General features: G+C 37.3%; 1 protein-coding gene and 1 long non-coding RNA gene across 2 annotated transcripts; both read left to right on the top strand.

Moving 5' to 3' along the window:
* Positions 1–3,552: 3,552 nt before the first annotated feature.
* Positions 3,553–5,101, top strand: LOC307006023. Its single transcript, XR_013799383.1, has 2 exons — positions 3,553–4,529; positions 4,804–5,101. It is a non-coding gene; the product is annotated as an uncharacterized lncRNA (long non-coding RNA).
* A 7,321-nt stretch (positions 5,102–12,422) lies between these two features.
* On the top strand, positions 12,423–22,591 carry abhd16a (abhydrolase domain containing 16A, phospholipase). Its single transcript, XM_079626161.1, has 20 exons — positions 12,423–12,907; positions 14,123–14,179; positions 14,329–14,395; positions 16,450–16,536; positions 16,667–16,752; positions 16,839–16,912; positions 17,731–17,838; positions 17,993–18,107; positions 18,862–18,963; positions 19,084–19,147; positions 19,237–19,286; positions 19,440–19,563; positions 19,643–19,747; positions 19,839–19,902; positions 20,330–20,386; positions 20,473–20,535; positions 20,617–20,693; positions 21,381–21,479; positions 21,780–21,826; positions 22,053–22,591. Exons 1-20 carry the CDS (start codon positions 12,806–12,808, stop codon positions 22,143–22,145), a joined length of 1,641 nt encoding a protein of 546 aa, XP_079482287.1. The 5' UTR covers positions 12,423–12,805; the 3' UTR covers positions 22,146–22,591.
* Positions 22,592–22,753: the final 162 nt, after the last annotated feature.

Consider the following 22,753-nt stretch of genomic DNA (forward strand, 5'->3'; position numbering starts at 1 on the left):
TGTTGAGATAAAAGAACTGTATCTGAAATAAAATTATACATTATATAAATGTGTGAGACGTATATGTGTGACTTGTGTATTAAAATACGACAGCAAACTTTGTTTTTACTATAAAAATGACTTTCTTTCATAGAAAACTTTTCTTTTTGTTACCCTTTTTAATAGCAACGTTATTGTAATGTTATTAATAATACTGTACGGAATTTTTTTTTTAGAAAAAATGGAAACGGTATAGGTAGTTTTCTGCCAGGACATTTTCTATTAAGTTTACAGACAATTCTTTAACCCTAAAACCCAACACAATACAATGGCATAATTAAAAATGTGTGGAAAACACCTGTGGATAATTCCTTTATACAACCCGAAAAATTCCTTTATACAACCCTGAATCAAGAAAAGTTGAGACATTTTGTAAAATGCAACAAAATCAAGAATCTGATTCTCTTTCAGCATTATTTAACTGACAAAACAAAGAAAATATTTCCAATGTTTATTTTGTTACTGAACAACTTAATTGTATTTAGTAAATACAAACAATGTATTTCTACATGGTATTTCTACTATAGTCCTTCACGTCTATTGCGATCTCAAAATTACGGCCAGTTGAAAATACCTAGAATATCAAAATCGACTGCTGGCGGTAGATCCTTTTCCTATTTAGCACCAAAACTTTGGAACAATCTTCCTAACATTGTCCGGGAAGCAGACACACTCTGTCAGTTCAAATCTAGACTAAAAACACATCTCTTTGGCCTAGCATACACATAACACATTATAGACTTCTATAATTCAATGTTAGGCTGCATAGTTTAGATCAGCCGGGACCGGGAACACTTCCCATAAATCCTGATGTATCTGGTACATCATTAGAAGGATGGCGTCTACGCTAATATTAGTCTTTCTGTTTATCCCGAGGTTTACCGTTGTCCGCCAGATCCAGGCCGTATACAGATCTGATGAAGGACCAGCGCCTGGACACGACGACAACGCAGTCCTGAAGTGTCAACAAGTCTCTCCCCTGTGAAGGCCTCCTTCCCTTTACCTCTATACAGATAAAACGTTGTCGGGATAATTCCGGTTCGCGTGGCTACGCAGACGCAACAAAAATTTCTGAATTATACATTTTTAAGGCCTAACAAGTAGTTTGTTGAGGGTTGATTTGTGAAGGGCCTGTCAAACGCACATACCTATGGACTGAACACATGATAAGCATGTGCGCGCCGTCTGCGTTTTCGCGGGTTTGCGTTTTTGAGGTTTGCGCAGAGAAAGTAGATAATCGTTTGCACTTTCGAACCTATTTCAGGGAGTGCGTTCTCGAGACACCAGGCACTTTTTGTGCGGATGGGCGTTCGGAGCGCGTTAAGGGTTTTCTGTTAGAACGGTGTCGTGTTAGCGGCCCCTTAATGACTAATGATCTTCGCAACTTAACTGTTACGCTAATTTCTATTATCACTGTAAAGTTGCTTTGAGACAATCCATACTGTTAAAAGTGCTATATAAATGAAGGTGACTTGACTTGACAAACAAATTTTGGTTTTGATGGCTGCTACACACTGCAAAAAAGTCGGGACAGAAGCAAAATAAAAGTGAAAAGCTTATAGAATATCCAAGTTAAACTCCTTTGTTACAGTCCACAATAGGTGAATTGGTAATAGAGCATCACAGTCCCGCCCACAGCCGGTGCCGGAAGTAACAATTCAATACAATTTCTCCATAGACATTTGGGGTATAAGCCATAAAAACGTAACCATACATGGTAGACTTAAAACCAGCAACGGCTGTACTAAGCGATTGTATATGCTCATATAAACGCCAAAAGTTCATGGGGCACTAACCTTGATTTGAGATAAATGCCTTTTATTCGCGATGTCTTGGATAAGTACTTCATTACCCACAATCCTAAACAATCCCACAATCCCACAGTGATGCATCTGATTGGTGGATGTCGTGTAAACCCCGCGAAGGTCCGGAGAGCGTTGCCATGGAAGCAGGATTCTAACAGTAGAGACTGAACGGACTGTTTAGCGGAAGCCATATAAATAGTTTTTAAATCAATACATTCCTTTTTAAATTAATATTTTGTGTCAAATTATTTATTTATTTGGTAGGTAGCCATGTAATAAGCGGGATAATGTATAGTGAGTTGGTTGTTATAGCGAATACAACTCCCTTCAGGCTCCTTCGGGCTCATAATCAGCCTTTCGCGAGTTGTATTCGCTATAACAACCGCCTCGCTCTACATTATCCCTTACTTATCGTTCACTTTAGATAGGCTACTGTAGCCTTCATATGGTATGAGTCATATCAAGCATTTTATGATGCCACTGTCAAAACAATATTAAGCCTAGGCATACCTCTTCATGCATTTACTGAACATTTGTGTAATAATTCATGGCAAGTTAATAAACTGAATATGACGGTCCAAGAGCAGACCATGCAGCGGTCCATGCATCAGACCGGTGGCGCTGTGCACTTTCTGGTTTGCTGACCATCACTTTTTAATTTTCACTTGTTGTGGATATTAAGAAAATACATTAAATGTTATTACAATTAAGGATGAACTATAACATCATGAAAATGAGCATGGACCTCAACCTGTCCTGTCAGCAGAGTGTCCTGTGTCATAAAGGGCTCTGAAATAAACACACAAACGAACGTTATATACACTGACTGAACACACGTGTGTTGATGACTGAGCTGCACCATGTTGCTAACGTTATCGTTAACCGCTTTCACACACGCACACAATATATTATTATTTTTATTTACACGATTATTACTGAAAGAACTGCTATTAACTACACATTTACTATATAAAATTCACTCAAAAGGCTCTTTCGCGGTTGGCTTCAGTCGACTTCAGTGAGGCGCGGTGGGTTATGGGATGAGTAGTTCCATCGCTCGGAAATGAAAATATGTACACAGTCTTGTACCTTTGCCTTTTTTTGGATTTTCTCTTCGTTTTTTCACTCGAAATGATATGTTGTATGCTTATGAGTTCAGCCATAGCTGGTTATCCTCAGACATGCTCTAAAACTCTTTAGATACGGATTTTTCCAAAAGTCAATGGGAGAAATGAATGGGAAATTTACTTCCGGCACCAGAGCTCTCTCGGGCTGTGGGCGGGACTGTGATGCTCTATAGGTGAGGCCCATAGACAGTGGCTGCATTCCAAACCGCATACTTCCCTACTATTTAGTATGGGAAAAAGAGTAGGCGAGCGAAAAAGTATGTATGAATCCAAAAGAGTAGGCGAGAATTACCTGGGTGACGTACTAATTATCGCGAGATTCGGACTTAAGTGCGTTCCAATATGCCTACTTTCCTACTATATAGTAGGCGAAAACAGTACGTGAAGGAAGCAGTACGTTCGAAACATCAGTATTCATAAAAGAGTAGGCGAGGAGTTCCCGGATGGCTTACTGCTTCCAGCCAGATTTTTGAGTGCTCAACCGGTGGATACTCTTCTATCCCAGGAGGCCACGCGAGGGGATACGTCATTATCAAACATCACGGAGATCAGCGACGCGCGGGGTTTCAAATGTGAGTAAACACGGGCTGCATTCCAAACCGCATACTTCCCTACTATTTAGTATGGGAAAAAGAGTAGGCGAGCGAAAAAGTATGTATGAATCCAAAAGAGTAGGCGAGAATTACCTGGGTGACGTACTAATTATCGCGAGATTCGGACTTAAGTGCGTTCCAATATGCCTACTTTCCTACTATATAGTAGGCGAAAACAGTACGTGAAGGAAGCAGTACGTTCGAAACATCAGTATTCATAAAAGAGTAGGCGAGGAGTTCCCGGATGGCTTACTGCTTCCAGCCAGATTTTTGAGTGCTCAACCGGTGGATACTCTTCTATCCCAGGAGGCCACGCGAGGGGATACGTCATTATCAAACATCACGGAGATCAGCGACGCGCGGGGTTTCAAATGTGAGTAAACACGGTTCCTTGTGTTAAAATTGCATGTGTTAAACTACTATAGAGTAAACGTTTTAACTGTTGAAGGTGTAAAGGAGTTAGACAGTATAGTATGATTGTGATTTGGCTGTAAAAACACGTTTTATTATGTATAACGTTAGCTCTAGCTGACGGGAGCTCCAGTAAGGACACGTAAGTTACGTCTCTAACGTGGATTTACATAAACCATAAACATCTTAAAGACGCTTATTTTAAACGTCTATTTACATCTAAAAGGAACATCTTTTATAAGTATTGCAGAAGAGCACATCACAACATGAAATATACATCTGAGTGATATGTGTGCTATTATGTAGAACATATCTATAAAGTAACTAAACATAAGTTATCTATTTTATTTGTCCAATAGTACTGTTGATAAATTGAGGAACATGTATGTTGGATAAAAAGTTAAAACAACCTCAACATGTAAATGTAGTGTTGAGCTCATAAATCACAGAGGTTATGGGAGTCTTGTCTGGATGTTACAGGGACAGATGAACAGATGTGGGTTTATCCGGTGGAGAGAGGCTCATGAAGCTGATGCTGTCATCAAAGGCTTTGAGTGAGTATACTACAGAAATTAATAATAATTTAAATATTAAGTTGTAGTTTATTTTAATTATTGTAATTTCAAACAGAGCTATTACAGCACCTTTCTGATTCTTGATTTCTGTGCATTTGCTGCACAGCTGTTGTGGTGGAGCAGGGCCTGCAAAGAAAGATGATGGCGGCATTTGTGGAAAAAAAGCGTTCTTGTCTTCTAAATAATACTGAAATCAAATGACATTGTGCTGTTAAAACTACTGCTTTTGTGTTATGTTTGTGCATTTTTGTAGGATCTGAATTGTCAGCAGACTGGTGTGAGCACTGAGGATGAGGAGCACAGAGCTGAATCCTGGAGATCGTGCCATGGATGAGACCCTCCATCACTCCACCGGCCCTTATTGCCTCAGATTGTGAAGCACAACACATCACGCAACAACCTCCGGCACGGCTCACCTCTGGCGGTCCGCTGATTCATCAGAATAAAGCCGCAGAATGGGAACCGCTGTGTTGAGATGGCAGTAGATGTGGTTCAGTGCCTGTAGCCTACATACATGATTGTAGTTTGAATAAAGCTTTGTTTCATGTGTTGACTTGCATTTGTTTATTATGTGATGGTGACTTTCATTCATTAATTTACTCCTTTATTAATATTTATCATTGTTGTCAGTAAATAAAATATAATTATTTAATTAATTGTTTGAATGAAAATGTAGATTTGTTCACAATATACACATCTAGAGTGTATTCATGCATAGCTATGTCATATGACATACATTACATTTTGTTTGTTTTATTGATTTTTTTCAGTAAAAAGTAATATAATTAAGTATCGGTCAGTATTTGTCACGGTAAGCCACTTTTGCTTGTGGATGAAAAAGTTTGGATATAAAATAAAGAAATTAACAACATATTCAAGAGATGACAATTTTGGGATTTCGTAATAAAAATAAATAATATCGTTAAGGATAAAACGGTGGGTCACATAAGTAGGGTTAAATATAAGAACTTAAATCAACCCTAAATGTATTCTCAAAATAAATGGGCAGCAGTTTCTTTAAAAAGACCATAAAATGAGCAAGTTTAATCAATATCAAGATATTTACAGATAGATGAATTAAACGTGTCGTTCAAATCTTTTTAAGTTGTTGCACTTGTGATAACGCGTCGTAGGTCACATGATAACGTCAACATGGCAGATGTCCGGTTCGCATTCATACTTAACGAGATTTGGCTATAAAGTACCTACTCTTTTAGCGCTCGTTAAGTAAGTACTTATTGAAATTAAGTACCTACTCATTGAGTATGCGGTTTGGAACGCAGCCAGTATATAAGATGGACACAGCGACCCCATAGACTTCAACGGAGAAAAGTGAAGCCCATTTGAAGCACTCACTTCCTGATCGCCAGGCGAACTGCGCAGGCTCAAACTGAGCTTGAACACGTGAGCAACGTGTCTGACAGCTGTCAGTCTTCTAGTAGCTGTGCGGAGAGAAATCTGAATCATTCCCTTCCGAATCTCGCAGAGACGGAGAGCGTGAGCATTAGCTGTCCATGAGCTAGCAGCAGGATCAACTTTATCACTCTCTGTGGGCTACTCCCTTCACTTTATCGGACTTAATGCCTCCACGTTCCCCCGATTGCCTGCGAGCTTCTACCCCGGTCTATACGGTAATTTCTCTACAGTGCGACAGAGAGTCGCGTGAGTTATGACGCAATCGTTAGCCTATTTTTACAAAAACGGCTTCTACGGGGCCATAACGTAAGGTACAAGGTAATGGAGCCTTTTATACATTGTCGAGTTTCTTTAGAAATAAATAATGGACAAATGGAGTCTTTGGACGCCTCAGATGTAAAGTTATTCGCTGTCAAAGTGACGCAAAAATGAATGGGAGTCAATGGAATGCTAACAGCAGGTGAAGTTCTGCTACAATGGCGGCGCCCGCGGAGGCTTCAGTTTCCGGCGGATGGATTACCCCCTTGGTGAGGCCGGGTATCATGATTGAGTGTAAAAGGAGCAAAGATGGGTCATGACTCATCACTTTGCGCCAAATTTCATGAGAGTCAAACAATTCAAAAATCAAAGATTCAGAGAAATCTCAGTCTGAGCAGGGCAAGGCAGGAAACCTCTGTTGAATGTGTGTGAACTGACCTTCAGATGACACTGCATGAGAAACCGTCACGCTACTCTATTAAATACAGCCACATGGGCTCAGAAGTAGCCTACTTTGGAAAGCTTAAAGGGCACCTATTATGGAATTTTGAAATTTACCTTTCATGTAGTGTGTAACATAGATCTAAGTGAACAAAAACATCCTGCAAAGTTTGAAATATGAAAGTGCACCGTATATAAAGTTATTGTCTTTCAAAAGTGAGAGTCGACTCTGAGTCATTTTTATGAATCGTTAGAAGACCGAAGCTTTTTCTTTGACTAGTTGACGTCAACTTGTCAAGTTATTTGAATATGATACGCCCACTTATTGCGCTCCAAGGCCAGGGAAAATATCATGGCGACGAGACGCTGTGTTCTGAACATAGACAGTATGGTTCTGAAGTGCAACTCAAAAGACAACTTTTTTCATCTGCCCAAGGAGGAGCATTTGAAGACTAAGTGGCTACAATTCACTATACCACAGAAGTATAGTCCGAGCCTTGAGCTTTGTTCGCGTCATTTTGAAGACGATTGCTTTTTTAAATGCAATCAAACTTGGATTCGCTGATATTGAAGGAAGGTTCAGTTCCAACCCACCTAACAAAAACTCGTTGAAAAGACGTAGAAAAGACGACATTGCCAGACGTCTAAACAACGTTAAAATTTGGTTGAAAAGTGAAAGGTGAAAAGCCGTCTTTTTCAGGTCGTTGAAAAGACGCCCATAAAAGGACGTCCTATTCGCGTCTTAATACGGTTGTAAAGTGAGTTGAAAAGACGTCTTTTTCAGGCCTAATTTCAACCGTGAATTCATTAGATTTTATTTTCATAATTACTGTAAAAAAATAAGACAATTCACAAAATAGTAACAAACCATTTATTGACTCATTTATCAAATACATCTTTCACGTAAAAAGAAACACTTTCCTGATCACATCTTAAGCCTGCATTTGATCAAACATACCCTGAAATTTCACAACTTATATTGTGAAATATTACTACAATAAAAATAACTTTTCTATGAATTAATACATAAATAAATATACATGTAAATATATAGTATGTACAAAAGTATGTAATTTATTCCTGTGATCAAAGCTGAATTTTCAGCATTACTCCAGTCTTCAGTATCACATGATCCTTCAGAAATTATTCTAATATGATGATTTGATTCTCAAGAAACATTTATGATTATTATCAGTTGTACGGCTTCACATTTTTGTGGAAACTATGATAGTTTTCAGTATACTTTGAATATAACTTTCAAAAGAGCAGCATTTATTTGAAACATTTTTTTAACAATTGAAACGTTTTTACTGTGACTTTTGATTAAATTAATAAAATCTTTAAATTTATACAGAAAAGATAAAAAAAAATTCAGTATAAACATTTTTTCAAAACAATAAATGTTTATATAACAGAACAATGACCAATTATAACCACATTAGAAAACATTAAAGGGATAGTTCACACAAAAATGTAAATACCCTCATGTCGCTCCAAACCCTTAAGACTTTTGTGGAGAAGACAAATTAAGATATTTTTAACCGATGCCTTGTGTGCACAAATAAACAATTTCATCTTTATTCACAAATTATGTATCTCCGACGCATGTTGCACCATGAGATGGCCGGCTCTCACACCAACACAACACTGATGAATCGTGGTGCTCCGTAAACACGTTTCAGAGATATATATTTTGTGAATAAAGATGCAATGTTTTTTTTTGCACACACAAAGCATTCACATCGATTCATAAAGTTGAGGTTAAACCACAGGAGTCATATTGATTATTGTTAGAATAATGTCTTTACTACCTTTCTGAAGCATGAAAGTTTTAGTTGCATAAACTGTGAAATGGAGGGACAGAAAGCTCTCAGATTTCATTAAAAAGATCTGTATTTGTGTTTCAATGATGAACGAAAGTCCTACAGATATGCAATGACATGAAGGTGAGTGATTACATTTTTGGTTAAATTTGACACATTAGATAAATCAGTTCCCTCAGGGGCACCAGTAGTTCTCTCCCTGATCTTTGATCTTCTGGTTCTTTTGCTCCTTCCACTCCCGGATTATTGAGCCACGACAGAAGCTTCCACTTTGAATGCTTTAGCCTGGCTGTTTTTTCTCCAGCATCTAAGAAATAAAACAATAACCAAAATGTAAAGTATACACTTGAGTTTTCCCTCTACATATACGTGCAAGATTTCAGTCATAGATAAATTGTAAATGTCTGCTTGATTAGACATTACCTGTCTAGCGATGTATGTTTATGCTGAAATATATTGGTTTGTGTTTTAAAAGCATCTATCACATGTCATTTGTAGCGAACTGTCTCGTCTCGTGTGATTAAAGGTTTGAGCTTCAGAACTTCCGATAAGGGAACATACATAGTGAGTTTTTAGGGAGCAAATGTTTTAGTGCACTGTAAGGATTTTGTGATTAAGACGGCCCTTAACCCCTAACTACTGAGCTAGGGACCTGAGTGATATGCATTCAGAGTTTAGCACCTTGATTAGCTTGTTCAGGTGTGCTGAACTAGGTTGGAGCAAAACTCTGCATGTAAGTGGACCTTGAGAGACAATTTTAGGATCTCCTGCAATATGTTCTGAACTTACAACACTGGTGCTGTCCAGATCCAAGTTCTGCAGAGTTGCTGGTGATCCTGGATTAGCTGCTCAGGTCTGCTTAATTGGGGTTGGACTCTGTGATCAGGACTAGATGGCAAACAATACTGTAAAGAGAAAGAAGACAAACAATATTATTATGCTATAAATAATTTGTTCTGTGTTCATCTGCTTACCTGTACAAAGTATGCATCATCAATATGCAGTATATATTGAATTTGATCTTAATAGCACTGTTTTACTAGACAAACCTGATCAAAATGAATGGAGGAAAGCCTTATTTTGCCCTCCAGGTGGGCGTTCCTATGATGGTGTGACGTCACGTGAAAACTATGAATTAACTGTATAGTGCATACTTTTAGGTTAAATAAATTGGCTTACTTCTATTCATCCATTGACCAATTACCACCAAAACCTTTACAAAACTATCAAAATCTCTCATCTACACATAAGATGCGATTAAAAGCTCAAACATACAGCTCAAGTCTACGTTAACGTTAACGTTACCTAACGTTAACAGTTAACCTCTAACGTTAGTTAGCTAACGGCTAACGGACTTTTTCAAAGACACTAAACCATTTCTATAAAGTAAATATTCAACGGAAGCGAGCCATTTACATGAAAGAAAGTGTCAGAAACATTTGTTTGTATTATTTGTGTAATTTTAGGGACTAAACTTACCTGAAAGTAGTTAAAACAACAGTGAGAGACGGAGAGTTGCTGCATGTCAGTTGAGCTGCCGTCCCGTTTCCATAGTAACGCCCTCCGCTCCAGTTCAAATGCGTCTTGAATGTTCAGCGCGCGCGCCCATTAACACATAGAAGTCACGCAGCATTTACATCAATTTAGAATTGATGGAGTTAATTATTTGATAATCAGATAAAATATCCTGAAACTTGATACATTATTAAGTGGATAGGGCTGTGGCCATCGTCAAACTGTAAATGGAATGAGCATACGAAAGCATTGAGAATGTAAAACAATGAATTTTATTATAATATAATAGGCCTAATATAATATATAGCTTTAGAAATGGTAAACGTGGTATAGAAAAACAATTGCAAAAACTACATGATATAAGGCATGAACATTATTTTATCATATACACAAATTTACAGATGTAACATGAGGAACAAGTTAAATTATAAGCTTCATGTTCTAAGTATTTTTTAAGTGTATTTCAAATATACAAAATGTAATACAATAGGCCTATATTTAACATAGTAATATGCAGTTATTAATAGGCTATTTAAGTGCTGTTGTTTATTGGGGTCTGGTGTTATAAACTACTGTGATGATGTTTAATGTGTTTATGGATGCATTATAGCCATTATAGGCATATTAAATATAGGCATAGTGAATGATAACAAATGTTCAGAGATATGTTAACTAATATAGGCTACAGCACAAGTGTTTTCAACGAGACATAAACCACTAGCGCTTGCTGGATTTCTGCCATGCCAAGTCATGTAAGTCTATTATGGTTTGCGAACGTAGGCTATTGCTAAATAATGTATTTCTGGGATGTGCCGTTTATCTTTGAAATAATTTTTCTTCACTTGCTACAATAGATTTGTAATAATTTAATTATGTTTATGCTATATTGATAGATGTGGTCCGAAACAGACGCGCGTAATAAATAAACTAAACTTGGGCGAAATAAACTAAACTTGGGCGAAATAAACAAAGCCACATTTTATATGTTTTGGGCTAAAATTGGACCAAATCAGACCGACCAAACAAAGCCCAAATTTCAACGTCTATTTTTGGACTAAATTTGGACCAAATCAGACCGACCAAACAAAGCCCAAATTTCAACGTCTATTTTTGGACTAAATTTGGACCAAATCAGACCGACCAAACAAAGCCCAAATTTCAACGTCTATTTTTGGGCTAAACTAGGACGAAATCAGACCGACCAAACAAAGCCCAAATTTCAACGTCTATTTTTGGGCTAAACTAGGACCAAATCAGACCGACCAAACAAAGCCCAAATTTCAACGTCTATTTTTGGGCTAAACTAGGACCAAATCAGACCGACCAAACAAAGCCCAAATTTCAACGTCTATTTTTGGGCTAAATTTGGACCAAATCAGACCGACCAAACAAAGCCCAAATTTCAACGTCTATTTTTGGGCTAAACTAGGACCAAATCAGACCGACCAAACAAAGCCCAAATTTCAACGTCTATTTTTGGGCTAAATTTGGACCAAATCAGACCGACCAAACAAAGCCCAAATTTCAACGTCTATTTTTGGGCTAAATGAAGGCCATGACGGGCCGACTTGATTTAGCCCAAAAAACAACGTCCAAATGACGTCCGGTGCTGTGTGGGAAGTGTATTTGCATCAGCTTCCTCCTCCGTATCACAACCTGTAAGTGTTATTAATAATTTTTGCTTTTATATTTTATGTAGCATGCTTAATCATTATTTTGTTTGTTGTGTAAGCACCGTTTAGCTTCTAGGTCTTCAATGGCAAGTGTATTGAGATATGTGAAGTGTTTGTCGTTGTTTTCGGAGTTGTCTAAAGAATAGAATAATACCTCGTAGTAACGTAACTGCATTTTTTTTTTTTTTTGTAAAAACGTTATGTTTATGCATCGGGCTAACGCATACAAAGACTGATTGTGCTTTTACAATATGAACTCTGGGCTAACGTTATGCTCGCTAACATAACATTAAATTATTTATCTTATTTTTCGTTTTTTACTACAAACTATAAAGCAGTGGACTATAATCATTATTATAATACAATTTAATTGATAAAAGCATCATTGTACTCCGTTTTAAAAATAAGTATTATCTCTGTAAACACTGCTGGGTCATCTGACCAATCAACGCAGATTAGCGTCGCGCAAAGGAGGGGTTTGAAAAACGAGTCGTTGAACGATTCATTTGGGAGTCGGTGAGCAAATCAGGTAAAAATAAATGCATATTATACGAAAACAAAAGTGTTTTTTGTCATTGCATGCATGTAAAACTGTTGTTGGGGACTCCCTAAACAACATTAGGAACATTTTAAATGTCATAATAGGTGCCCTTTAACACAGTCTGTTGCTGCATCAAGAAATGACACTCGAATCTCTGTTATGCAAGGAGAGAACTATAAATTCTATGCAGAGATGCCACCGAGTTCTGGGCCAGAGCTTGTCTCAGATGGTCTAGATAGAAGACAGTTGTGTGCTGTGGTCATCATGAGTCCATGTTTAAGCTTGTTTTTGTGAAAAACGGATATTGAGTTCTCAGTCCCAAAGACGAAAGATACCAACCAGACTTTTATAGGCTTAATTATTTATGATCACGTTTCATTTATTGATTGCAACATTTTATGATTTATTTATTTGATTAGTATGGTCTGCTATATCCCTCCATACAATTCTTTTTTCAATGTAAAGAATAACGTTTTTAACACCAGTATTGAAATGTATCGAACTGTGACGTGTAAAGGCGCGTTTTAGCATGCGCTATGTAGCGCTTGTGATCCTCACACGCCGCCGTAGTTCCTGACCGAGGTGAGAATGGCCGGCTGGATGTGGCTCCGGTGCCTTTTTGGGCCCAATTTGCAGCGGATCCACCGCTCACCGGACCAGACACGAGCCGACGGCAGAACGCCCCGCAGGGTAGGACTCTTCCTTCCCCTTCAAACAGACCCGTAGCAATAAAACACTGCCGAGATCAGTCTTGCACGAATGTGCGGAAGTGCATTATTGTGTTGTTGGCGGAGTCCTACATCCTAGTGAGCTGCCTATCTAGACAGCAGTTTGAGCATCATACGCAATTTGATTGTATTCAAACATTTGTATTATGCGCCAATGATGTCCTAAACAACTAGAACCCTAGATAGGCAGCTCAGTCAGTTTTGAGACGCATCGAGTGACGGAGAGCTGTTTGCTAGCTGAATTGAGCTTAGCTCTAATGGTCGACTGACAGGTCAGTCAAACCATCTGTCATGAGGAGAGCAACCATAACAACACTATCACCGTTGATTGATTGTGTTTAGTTTATCAGGCGTTAGCCATTGTCATGGCATCGTACGTAGTTGCATTAATAATTTATTAATATTGTGTTCACCATCTCTTTCTCTTACCCACGTCTTCACAGAAAGTCTCATTAATACTGCATGAAAACAATACAATCTACCTATTCAACATGATCCTGACTTTTAAAAATACCATAGTAACTTCGTGTTGTGACTACGGTATAAAAATGAATGAATTGGCTCTCCTTAAAAAATAATTATGTATGAAACTTTTTCTATCTTTATTTATCACGATTATGGTGGCTAAACCTTGTATAGATAATGTTTATGTAATGTTATTATGTCCATAATTGTTGATAAACAGAAACACGTGTTTTTAATTATCATTATTTTAACTTACTGTTTAATTTCTGTCTTGAGGCACAATAATAAAAAGCCTAATCATTAGACAACAACAGTAAAACACAATTCATTAGGAAAAATTCAATAATAATAAACGTGTTGTTGTTTTGAAATAAAAAAGGGTAACAAATTTTGAAAATTAAAAAGAATATATGAATGACTGTAAGCATCAAATACTGTCTCGCATCAGAATGAAAGCTTTTACATACAAAATAATATATGTAAACAATAAGTTGTTTATGATAGGGAACATTGTTTCCTCCTGAAGGTTAGAAAAATATAGAATATCAGTCAAATATGTCCATCAAGCATATTATGAGTCAATCTCTAATACAGAGTGACCATGTTTTATTGTAAAATATCTGTGGTATTTTTATGTGCTAAATACTATGGTCACCATAGCAAACTATTGTAAAGATACTCATAATAACTGGCACGTCTTTATCTTCTGCAGGGGTGGAATTATCAGCCCAGAGGTTTAGAGAAGCACACGGACAGCATCCTCGGTTGGGTATGAGTTCAGTGATGTTTCATGCACATTTTCTCTACAGTTTGTATGTGACCAACTGATTTCAATGAATGTATCCCTGTCAAAAGCAAAACAAAAATCTACAAGTTTTGCAATGTGAAATTGAATCACTATCATGTGTTGTCCTTCAGGCCTCAGTGATATGGTCTCTGTCATACTACAGTTCTCCACTGCTCCTCTGCTATCTCTACAGGAAAGGTAAAACACAAATACAGTATCATACAACAGCAAACAACTTATTTTTAGGGGTTAGTAGGTTAGTAGGCAAGGTATATTGGATCATATATATAGTAGAAAGTCTGTTGGGGGAGCATCTAAATAAGTGTTAGCAGATATTAAGCAGACAAGTCTACTAATTCTCCAGTAAGTTGACATGTAGTTGCAAAATTACTTATAGCCAACAACTAAAATCATTAAATATAAATTTGAACATAAATATAATATAATCCAATACACCCCACCCAGTAATAAAAAGTGTTTATTCATGCTCCAATATTTTTGTCAAAGCTTTTCCCGGTTCTTGTTTCCCTTTGGTGAATAGAATATGCACAGTTAGAGCAATTCTACATGCAGATCTAAATGTTATTACACGAGCAGGTGTTGATTGGTTCAGTCTCAACGTTACGCTCAGTCGTTGTAATCATATCAAATGAGTCACGGCTAATGCTCTGACAGCAGTGCTGTATGTATTTTTAGCCTGGTTCATTCATAAGAGCTTTCAGTGATGTTCTTCTGCTTAGCAGACCTGAGGAGTTCTGATGTTCAGGTTGTGAATGAGCTCGATGTAGTTTATACACTGAACAAGCTCTTTGCTGACTCACTAGCCGTATTTTACATCATGACCAAGCCAAGGTAGGATCTTGTTTAGTTTGAATATTCAAATAGCTGAATCAAAGATGTTATAATGGTGCAAACAGTATGAAGTACTGAATAAATGTAATTACTGTATTTTAATGTTGTATCTAGTATGATGTAGTTATGTTATTGTGGTTGTACTATAGTTCAGTATCATTGTGCCGTTAAAGGAGTGGATTGTGGTTGGAGAGCATGTTGTTCTCTTGCAAAAGAGAGTCTGGGCCTTACAGAGATGTGTTTAAAGGCATTTTCTAATAATTCTGTAATTAAATGACAAGGAAATGCTACTAATTGTATTTGTTATAATTATAATACATTGATTGTACATTGTAATGTACATTGCAATTTTATAAATGACATATTATATCTGGAGATTAGTGTAATGCGTTATTGACCACAAATAAAAAGAGTGAAATAATTTCTGCTGTCTCAGGTGAACTGTAGTTCAGATTTTTGCGCACCCTGCTAAAAATACACCACACCGTTCAAATGAGGTCAGTAAGAATTTTTTTATTCAGCATTAAATTGAAGTGACAGTGAAGACATTTGTTACACTAGATTTCTATTTCCAATAAATGCTATTCTTTTGAACTTTTCATTCAGCAAATAATCCTGTATCTAACAACACGACAGTTTTCAACATTGATAATAAAAAGAAGTGTTTCAAAATTCCCCATTGTTTATCCATTGTCAATTAAACATATTTTGCTGGACTGTAATATTTCTACCCCTTTGAGAAACTTTGAAAAAACTTCCAAATTTAGTCTGAAGGTTTTTCGAAAAAAATATTCTTAAACATCTTCGTTGATTTTACTTTTGAATAAATAAACCTGGCTCTCAATGAACACACAGCCATTGAAGCTGGCATGGCGTTAAGAAAGGAAGAAAGAAAGAAAAAGAAATGTTTCTTGAGCACCAAATCAGCATATTAGAATGATTTCTGAAGGATCATGTGACACTGAAGACTGGAGTAATGATGCCGAAAATCCAGCTTTGCCATCACAGGAATAAATGACATTTTCAAATACATACATTTTTATCAAATAAATGTGCTTTGGTGAGCATAAGAGACTTTCAAAAACATAAATCTTACTGACCCTAAACTTTAAAGAGAGTAGTTTATATACAAAAATAATATTTTTCATTAAATACTTCTGAATTCAACAGAACAACATTTAAAATATCTCAGAAAACCAAACGTGTCAGTTTGCGAAGTATAAAAACACATACGTGATCAATAAACATGTAAAAGGTGACATTCTCTTTCACATCTGACCATCCTTGTTGTGCCCTGAATAATATTATTTTCTAAACTGTGTCAGACTGAACAATTGTAATAGCAAGCATTAATATTGTGATGAGTTATTGTGGGCTATTAATAATGCTATCTCTTCTAGGGTACATCTGCAGCAGTAAGCTGGTTCCTCTCAGTCAGTATGTTGGCACAGCGCTGGTCTGTCTGCTGGGAGTGGCCTGTCTGAGAGGTGACACTAGATTTGAGCTTGTTTATTAGTCATGTTTGTCTGCTTAACTACTTGTTCAAACTGTTGTAAAATAACAGTTTGAACAAGGACAAGTTTAACATTTGTGTTTGTACCGCTGTGCTGTTGTTAGGGTGGGGGCGCTGGAGAAACCCAGAGTACATTCAGTTCTTCAGCATACTGGAGGAGACCAGGAAGAACCACACACCTAGCAACAAGGTAACAGTAGCAGTGCCATATGAACATTCCCATGGGGCTTTGCTTTAATGAGCACATTGAATGGATGTTGATTGTGTCCCCTACAGAAAAAACTGGCATGCTTTGACTTCGACTTCAAAAACTGGCCTGTGGATTTCAGCTGGAAAGAAGTTAGTAGTCCGTAAGTAAAGCCTGTCTTTCTCTCGCCAAAAAATAGGAATATCCATTCCCCAACCGCAGCTCGCTTTTTACAGCAGAAACAAATGTTATCATCTCAGAATAGAGACATTTATTTTTATAATTTACTTAATACAGACTCAAAGTCATGACTTTAAGCAATGTCATCCCTTAAAAATGATCACATCGCACTTGAAATAATTTTATGCAAACCGCTGGAACTAGAGGTTCATAATTTTCATATCTACTTTTGGTGGGTACCTGGACACTGGAATAACGGGAAAACAAGGAAGTAGACAATGTCCTAAAGACGCACTATCGGCAGATTTAAAACCTATAATAAATTCCTATATTAATAACAAATGGCAAACGGAGTGGGATCAATACACCATGAACAAACTCCATGAAATTAGTCCCAAAGTTGGGAGGAGAGGTTTATATCATTCCAGATTGTTTATACCTGTTGTCAAAAAGGCCATTCCAGGAAGACACAAGTTTTTAATATTAGAAATAGATTCACCAACATCATCTTTTTGTCAAAATAACTTATCCCTAAAGCCTGTTTTATGAGATTGTTCTGGTTTTAACCCTGTTATAAACCCTTTTTTATTCAGTTTACACACATTTTTTAACAAAGTTAAACCCAATATAGAGTTTTTGATATGGTTTACCATAAATTTTTCTTGCCACGAAAATCATTAAAAAACAAACTAACAGTGGTCAGTCTTCCGGTTTGAGAGGAGTTTGCTTTAATTGGGTGTGATTGGCTTACTCTGAGATCAGTGCATGTTTCTAATGTATCCTCACTTCCTCTGTCTGCAGGAAGCTTTCTAAAGGTGGCGTTTCTCTGCTACGTCCAGAGCCGAAACACAGAGGAGCAGCTGACGGTGTGCTGAGTTCAGTTCGCACGCTGCCTTGCCACATCTTAAGGTAACAAGCATGTGATAACACATTTACACACTCACAGGGATATACTTCATTGTTAGGGTTGTACAAATACATGAGGTCTGGTAACTGGTGACCTCTATTCCATATTCATTAGCAGTCAATGCCACATGTTTGAGTCTGTGTGTTTTTTGTGTAGTTATCTGATAGCTCACTCTTTCGGGCGGAGGATGCTGTACCCAGGGTCAGTGGGTCTGCTTCAGAAGGCCATGAGGCCCATGTTACAGCAGGGTCAGGCCAGACTCGTAGAAGAGGTAACACCGAAAGATAGCTACAAACACATACTACAACACAGTTCATTTAAAAGACCTCAGGAAAACCTCTCACATTTTTAATTTTTTAATTCCTAAGGTCATGAAAACCCTGTACATATCATGAAAAAAAAATGTGGCAATAAAAAATGGAATTAGCAATACAAAATTATTAAATCCTAAAACATTTATATTCAATATTGAATATTCTGTGCTAATGCTTGTCCATTTCATAGAAAAATATTTCTATGTTATTAAAAAATACTGTGTACTGGTGTATATATATATATATATATATACAAATCCGAGAATATGTTCAGTCAGTAAGAAAGAAGTCTTTTATGCTCAAGGCTACATTTATTTGAACAAAAATACAGTAAAAACAGTAATATTGTAAAAAATTATTACAATGTAAAATAACTTATTTTATTTAAATAAATTTAAAAATGTAATTTATTCCTGAATCCTGTGATAGTAAAGCTGAATTTTCAGCATCATTACTCCAGTCTTCAGTGTCACATGATCCTTCAGAAATCATCCTAATATGCTGATTTGGTGCTCAAGAAGCATTTCTTCTTCTCCTATTATTATTATTAATGTCGAAAACAGTTGTGCTGCTTAATATTTTTTTTTTTAAACAGCATTTATTTTAACTTTTGTATGGTATGTGTATCCAAGAAATATGAAAATTTGTTAATTAAATGTGTGGGAACCCTGAATAAAGGTCATAACCCCATCTCTGCCCTGTTGTGTTCAGTATGATGGTCAGCGGAACAAACTGGTGGCTTGTGATGGGAATGAGATTGACACCATGTTTGTGGATCGGAGGACAGATGGAGGACCAGCCGGAAAAACACTGGTAAGAATCTGAATGGTGTAAATAAAGTACATTTTCCATTACAGGCTTCAGAGAAAGGAAGTAGTTTCATAATGACATATTACCTCAAGCCACTTTCCAATGCTGATATGATTATCACAGGTGATCTGCTGTGAGGGAAACGCAGGATTCTATGAGGTCGGCTGCATGAATACGCCACTGGATGGTAAATGTTTACCTCAGTGTGTCTGTGTTGTATTTTCAACATTCATGCACTAGATAGATGTGAAACTGTTTCCTCTGATGTGTTTATAGGTGGATACTCAGTGTTGGGCTGGAATCACCCAGGGTTTGGCGGTAGTACAGTAAGTGGACATCTCGCCATCTGTTCCTCACGCTGACCTTGTCATAACAGCACACGGCTAATGTGGTGGACACTAAAAACATGAAATGGTACTTGTTTGAATGTGTTTTATCTAAAAACCTCACTGTACTTTTTTCCTCTCCTGCTTTTTCAGGGAGTTCCATTTCCTCAAAACGAGGCCAATGCGATGGACGTCGTCATTCAGTTTGCCGTTCACAAACTGGGCTTCCAGTTGAGTGACATTATTGTGTACGCCTGGTCAATAGGGGGCTTCACAGGTAAACCATCGCAGATCAGACAACAGACAAAAGGATTCATTTGTTTTACTGTAATTCTTAATGTCTTGCTCTATTTTAGCCAGTTGGGCTGTGATGTCATACCCAGAGATCCGAGCTCTGGTTCTAGATGCCTCATTTGATGACCTTTTACCCCTTGCGTTGAAGGTCATGCCAGAAAGCTGGAGTGAGTGTTTTACTCTCTTCCTCTCTACTCATCTCTAAAGAGTATAACCCAAACAATTCACTGATCAATCTGTTTGTTTGCATTTCCTCAGGACCCTTGGTCACCCATACGGTGAGGCAGTACATGAACCTGAACAATGCTGAACAGCTTTGCAAGTTAGTCGTCTTTGTTTTTAACTATTAAAGTCGTTATGAAATTAAAGTTACAACAGTCTTTTCCTCTCTATGTTGATGTATATCAGTGTGAAACGGCTTCTCGAATAAGAACAGAAATAGGGCGGGACTTGATTTTGTCCATCAGGAATTGAGTGGATTATTGGATGGTTGTGGTTTGCTAGTGATTTCATGTGAGTGACAGGTTGTCCTGCCCTCACATCACTAAACACGTCATCAGAGAATAGAAGTCAATGCAAGAGGAAGGGAAGTTATTTTGGTTAAAGATTACGAGGGCACGTGAATTAAAAAATAATGTGCACAGATAAGTACTTTATAATAAACTCCATTTTGATTTCATGGTGACTTTACATAAATCATGTAAAATGTACAGCCTGAGCTCCATTAAACACTTTGGCTCTCATTTCAGGTACCAGGGTCCAGTGTTATTGATCAGAAGAACCAAAGATGAAATCATCACTACCACGTGAGTTATCCAGGACACAAATAAACACACTCATGCTTGCGCAGGCAAACGTGATCTTGACGTGGCCGTATTGTGTTTTGATACAGGGGTCCAGAAGACATCATGTCCAACAGAGGGAATGACCTGTTACTCAAACTACTCCAGTACAGGTCAGACACCATTCACACAAGCAGCTTAATCTGACTCCGCTCCTTCAGTTGCGTTCATCTCTCGGTCTCTCCGTCCCTCAGGTATCCCAAGGTCATGACAGATGATGCGGTCAGAGCCGTCAGGCAGTGGCTCGCAGCAGGGACACAGATTGAAGGAGGTGTGTTTTTATAGTTGTAAATTCATTTTCATTAATATTATCATGGTTTTGTTTTTAATTGGCATAACGGCATTTTTTATAATATTATTTTATCATATTTTATTCGGTTGTTTTTATTCATGGTTACATTTCACAGTAATTGTTAATGGTGGATAGAAAAGAGATAGTGTCAGTGTAATGGGATTGGGATGGTTCACCCAAAAATGAAAATTCAAGTTGTTCCAAACCTGTGTGAATTTTTTCTTCTTCTCCTGCTGAACACAAAAGAAGATATTTTGAAGAATGTCAGTAAATGAATAATTTTTTCTTCTTTCCATACTATGGAAAGGTTTGGTTACCCATATTCTTCATAATATATTTTTGTGTTCAGCAGAAGAAAGACTTTTGGATGAGTGAACTATCCTTTAAGAGAAACCAACTATTTTCTAGATAATATTTTTCATGCACTTATTTTTGTTTTATTGTGTACAGTATAAAATTGGTCTAAAATAGTCCCTTGCAAGTAAATAATCATTTGGGGATCGATGGAATCAGAAAGTTTGAAAACATCTGGATTAGAATACTGGCCATAACACCTAATATATAAAGAATTGTCAATATCAGTCCTAATTTCTAGGGTTCTTTCCGTGTTTCCTCGGTTTGATTCGGCTGTATTAAGCAGAATGTCACTTTTCCCCGGTTCCTCAGAATCTGTGTACACCGGCTACGAGGTGGATGATGATTGGTGCTTGTCTGTGCTGCAGTCCTATCAGACAGACAGAGAGACCCTGTTCCCCTGGAGCGTTGGTACGTGCTTCAGATTCATACACAGTAGCCATGCTCACTTCCAGAACTTAAAGGGTTAGTTCACCCAAAAATGAAAATGCTGTCAGTAATTACTCTCCCTCACCTTACGGGATTGTTCCAACCTTGGAACAACATAAGGGTGAGTAATTACTGACAGAAGTTTTGGGTGGACTAACCCTTTAAATGGGGTGGTGTGCTAGGAAAGAGGACATTCAGCAGTCATGTCCATTACTATGGCTACAGTTTCTGCTTCAAACAATACTGACATTTGACTGTCGGCGATCTGATCTTCTGTTTTAGGTGAAGACATGACACTCGAGGGCAGAAGACAGCTTGCTCTATTCTTGGTATGTAACACAAATATCGTATTCACCTTGTTTTACTGTATTGTGGTATATTGTAGCTACCCACATTCTTGCACATCAGAGTGCAATAAGCTCTTAAATACTTTTTTTGAAATACTTCATTATCATAGTTCAAACCATAATTGCTGTCTTTATAGTGTTTAAGCTATTATGGGCTTTTGAGTAAGTTTTTGTTGTAATTAACTGGTCATTTCTTTCTCTCTCGCAGGCACGAAAGTATATGCGAAATTTTGATACGACACACTGCACTCCACTCCCCATTTCTGAGTTCAGGCCTCCCTGGAGACTAGAGAACCAATGAGAAGGACAGGAAGAGAGCGCTGGAGGCCAGAGGTCAATGGGAATCACATACCGGTACATTGGAGTCAGTTCTGTGGGACGTCAGGAGGGCGTTTTAGAACTAGTCATTCATCTAAATGTGACAGGGTTACTCGTTTTTGTTCGTTCACATGGTTTGACAGGCGTTTTAAATTATTGGTTGTGCCATGCCTCCATCGCAGTGGGTATTTAACATGAAAATGAGGGCTGGAAATGTGTCGACACTCAGGCTTGTCGTCACCGTCTGGACGTTTGTTTCTTTTGAGAGAGATTTAGTGATGGGACTCAAAGATCTCTTGCCTCTTTCTCAAGTCTGTTTTTATTTTTATCCTCTATTTCGTGGAGCACTGTAATTATGAACAAATCGTATCGTTAAATGTACTGAATGTTATATTGTATATGAATATTAAATAAAAACAGGGGATACTCTTTTTTTGTGGTTATTTGTTTCACACAAAATAAAAGTTTATTGTACTTGAATGGTATGATTGTATGTTTCTTTAAAATGTAAACATGAGAAAATATAGTTTGTTTTTTAAATTTTATATTTAAATATAAATTAATTTATATTGCATATACACACTTTTAAAA

This window comes from Phoxinus phoxinus, assembly GCF_949152265.1.
Source record: "Phoxinus phoxinus genome assembly, chromosome: 10".
NCBI classification, from domain to species: Eukaryota; Metazoa; Chordata; class Actinopteri; order Cypriniformes; family Leuciscidae; genus Phoxinus; species Phoxinus phoxinus.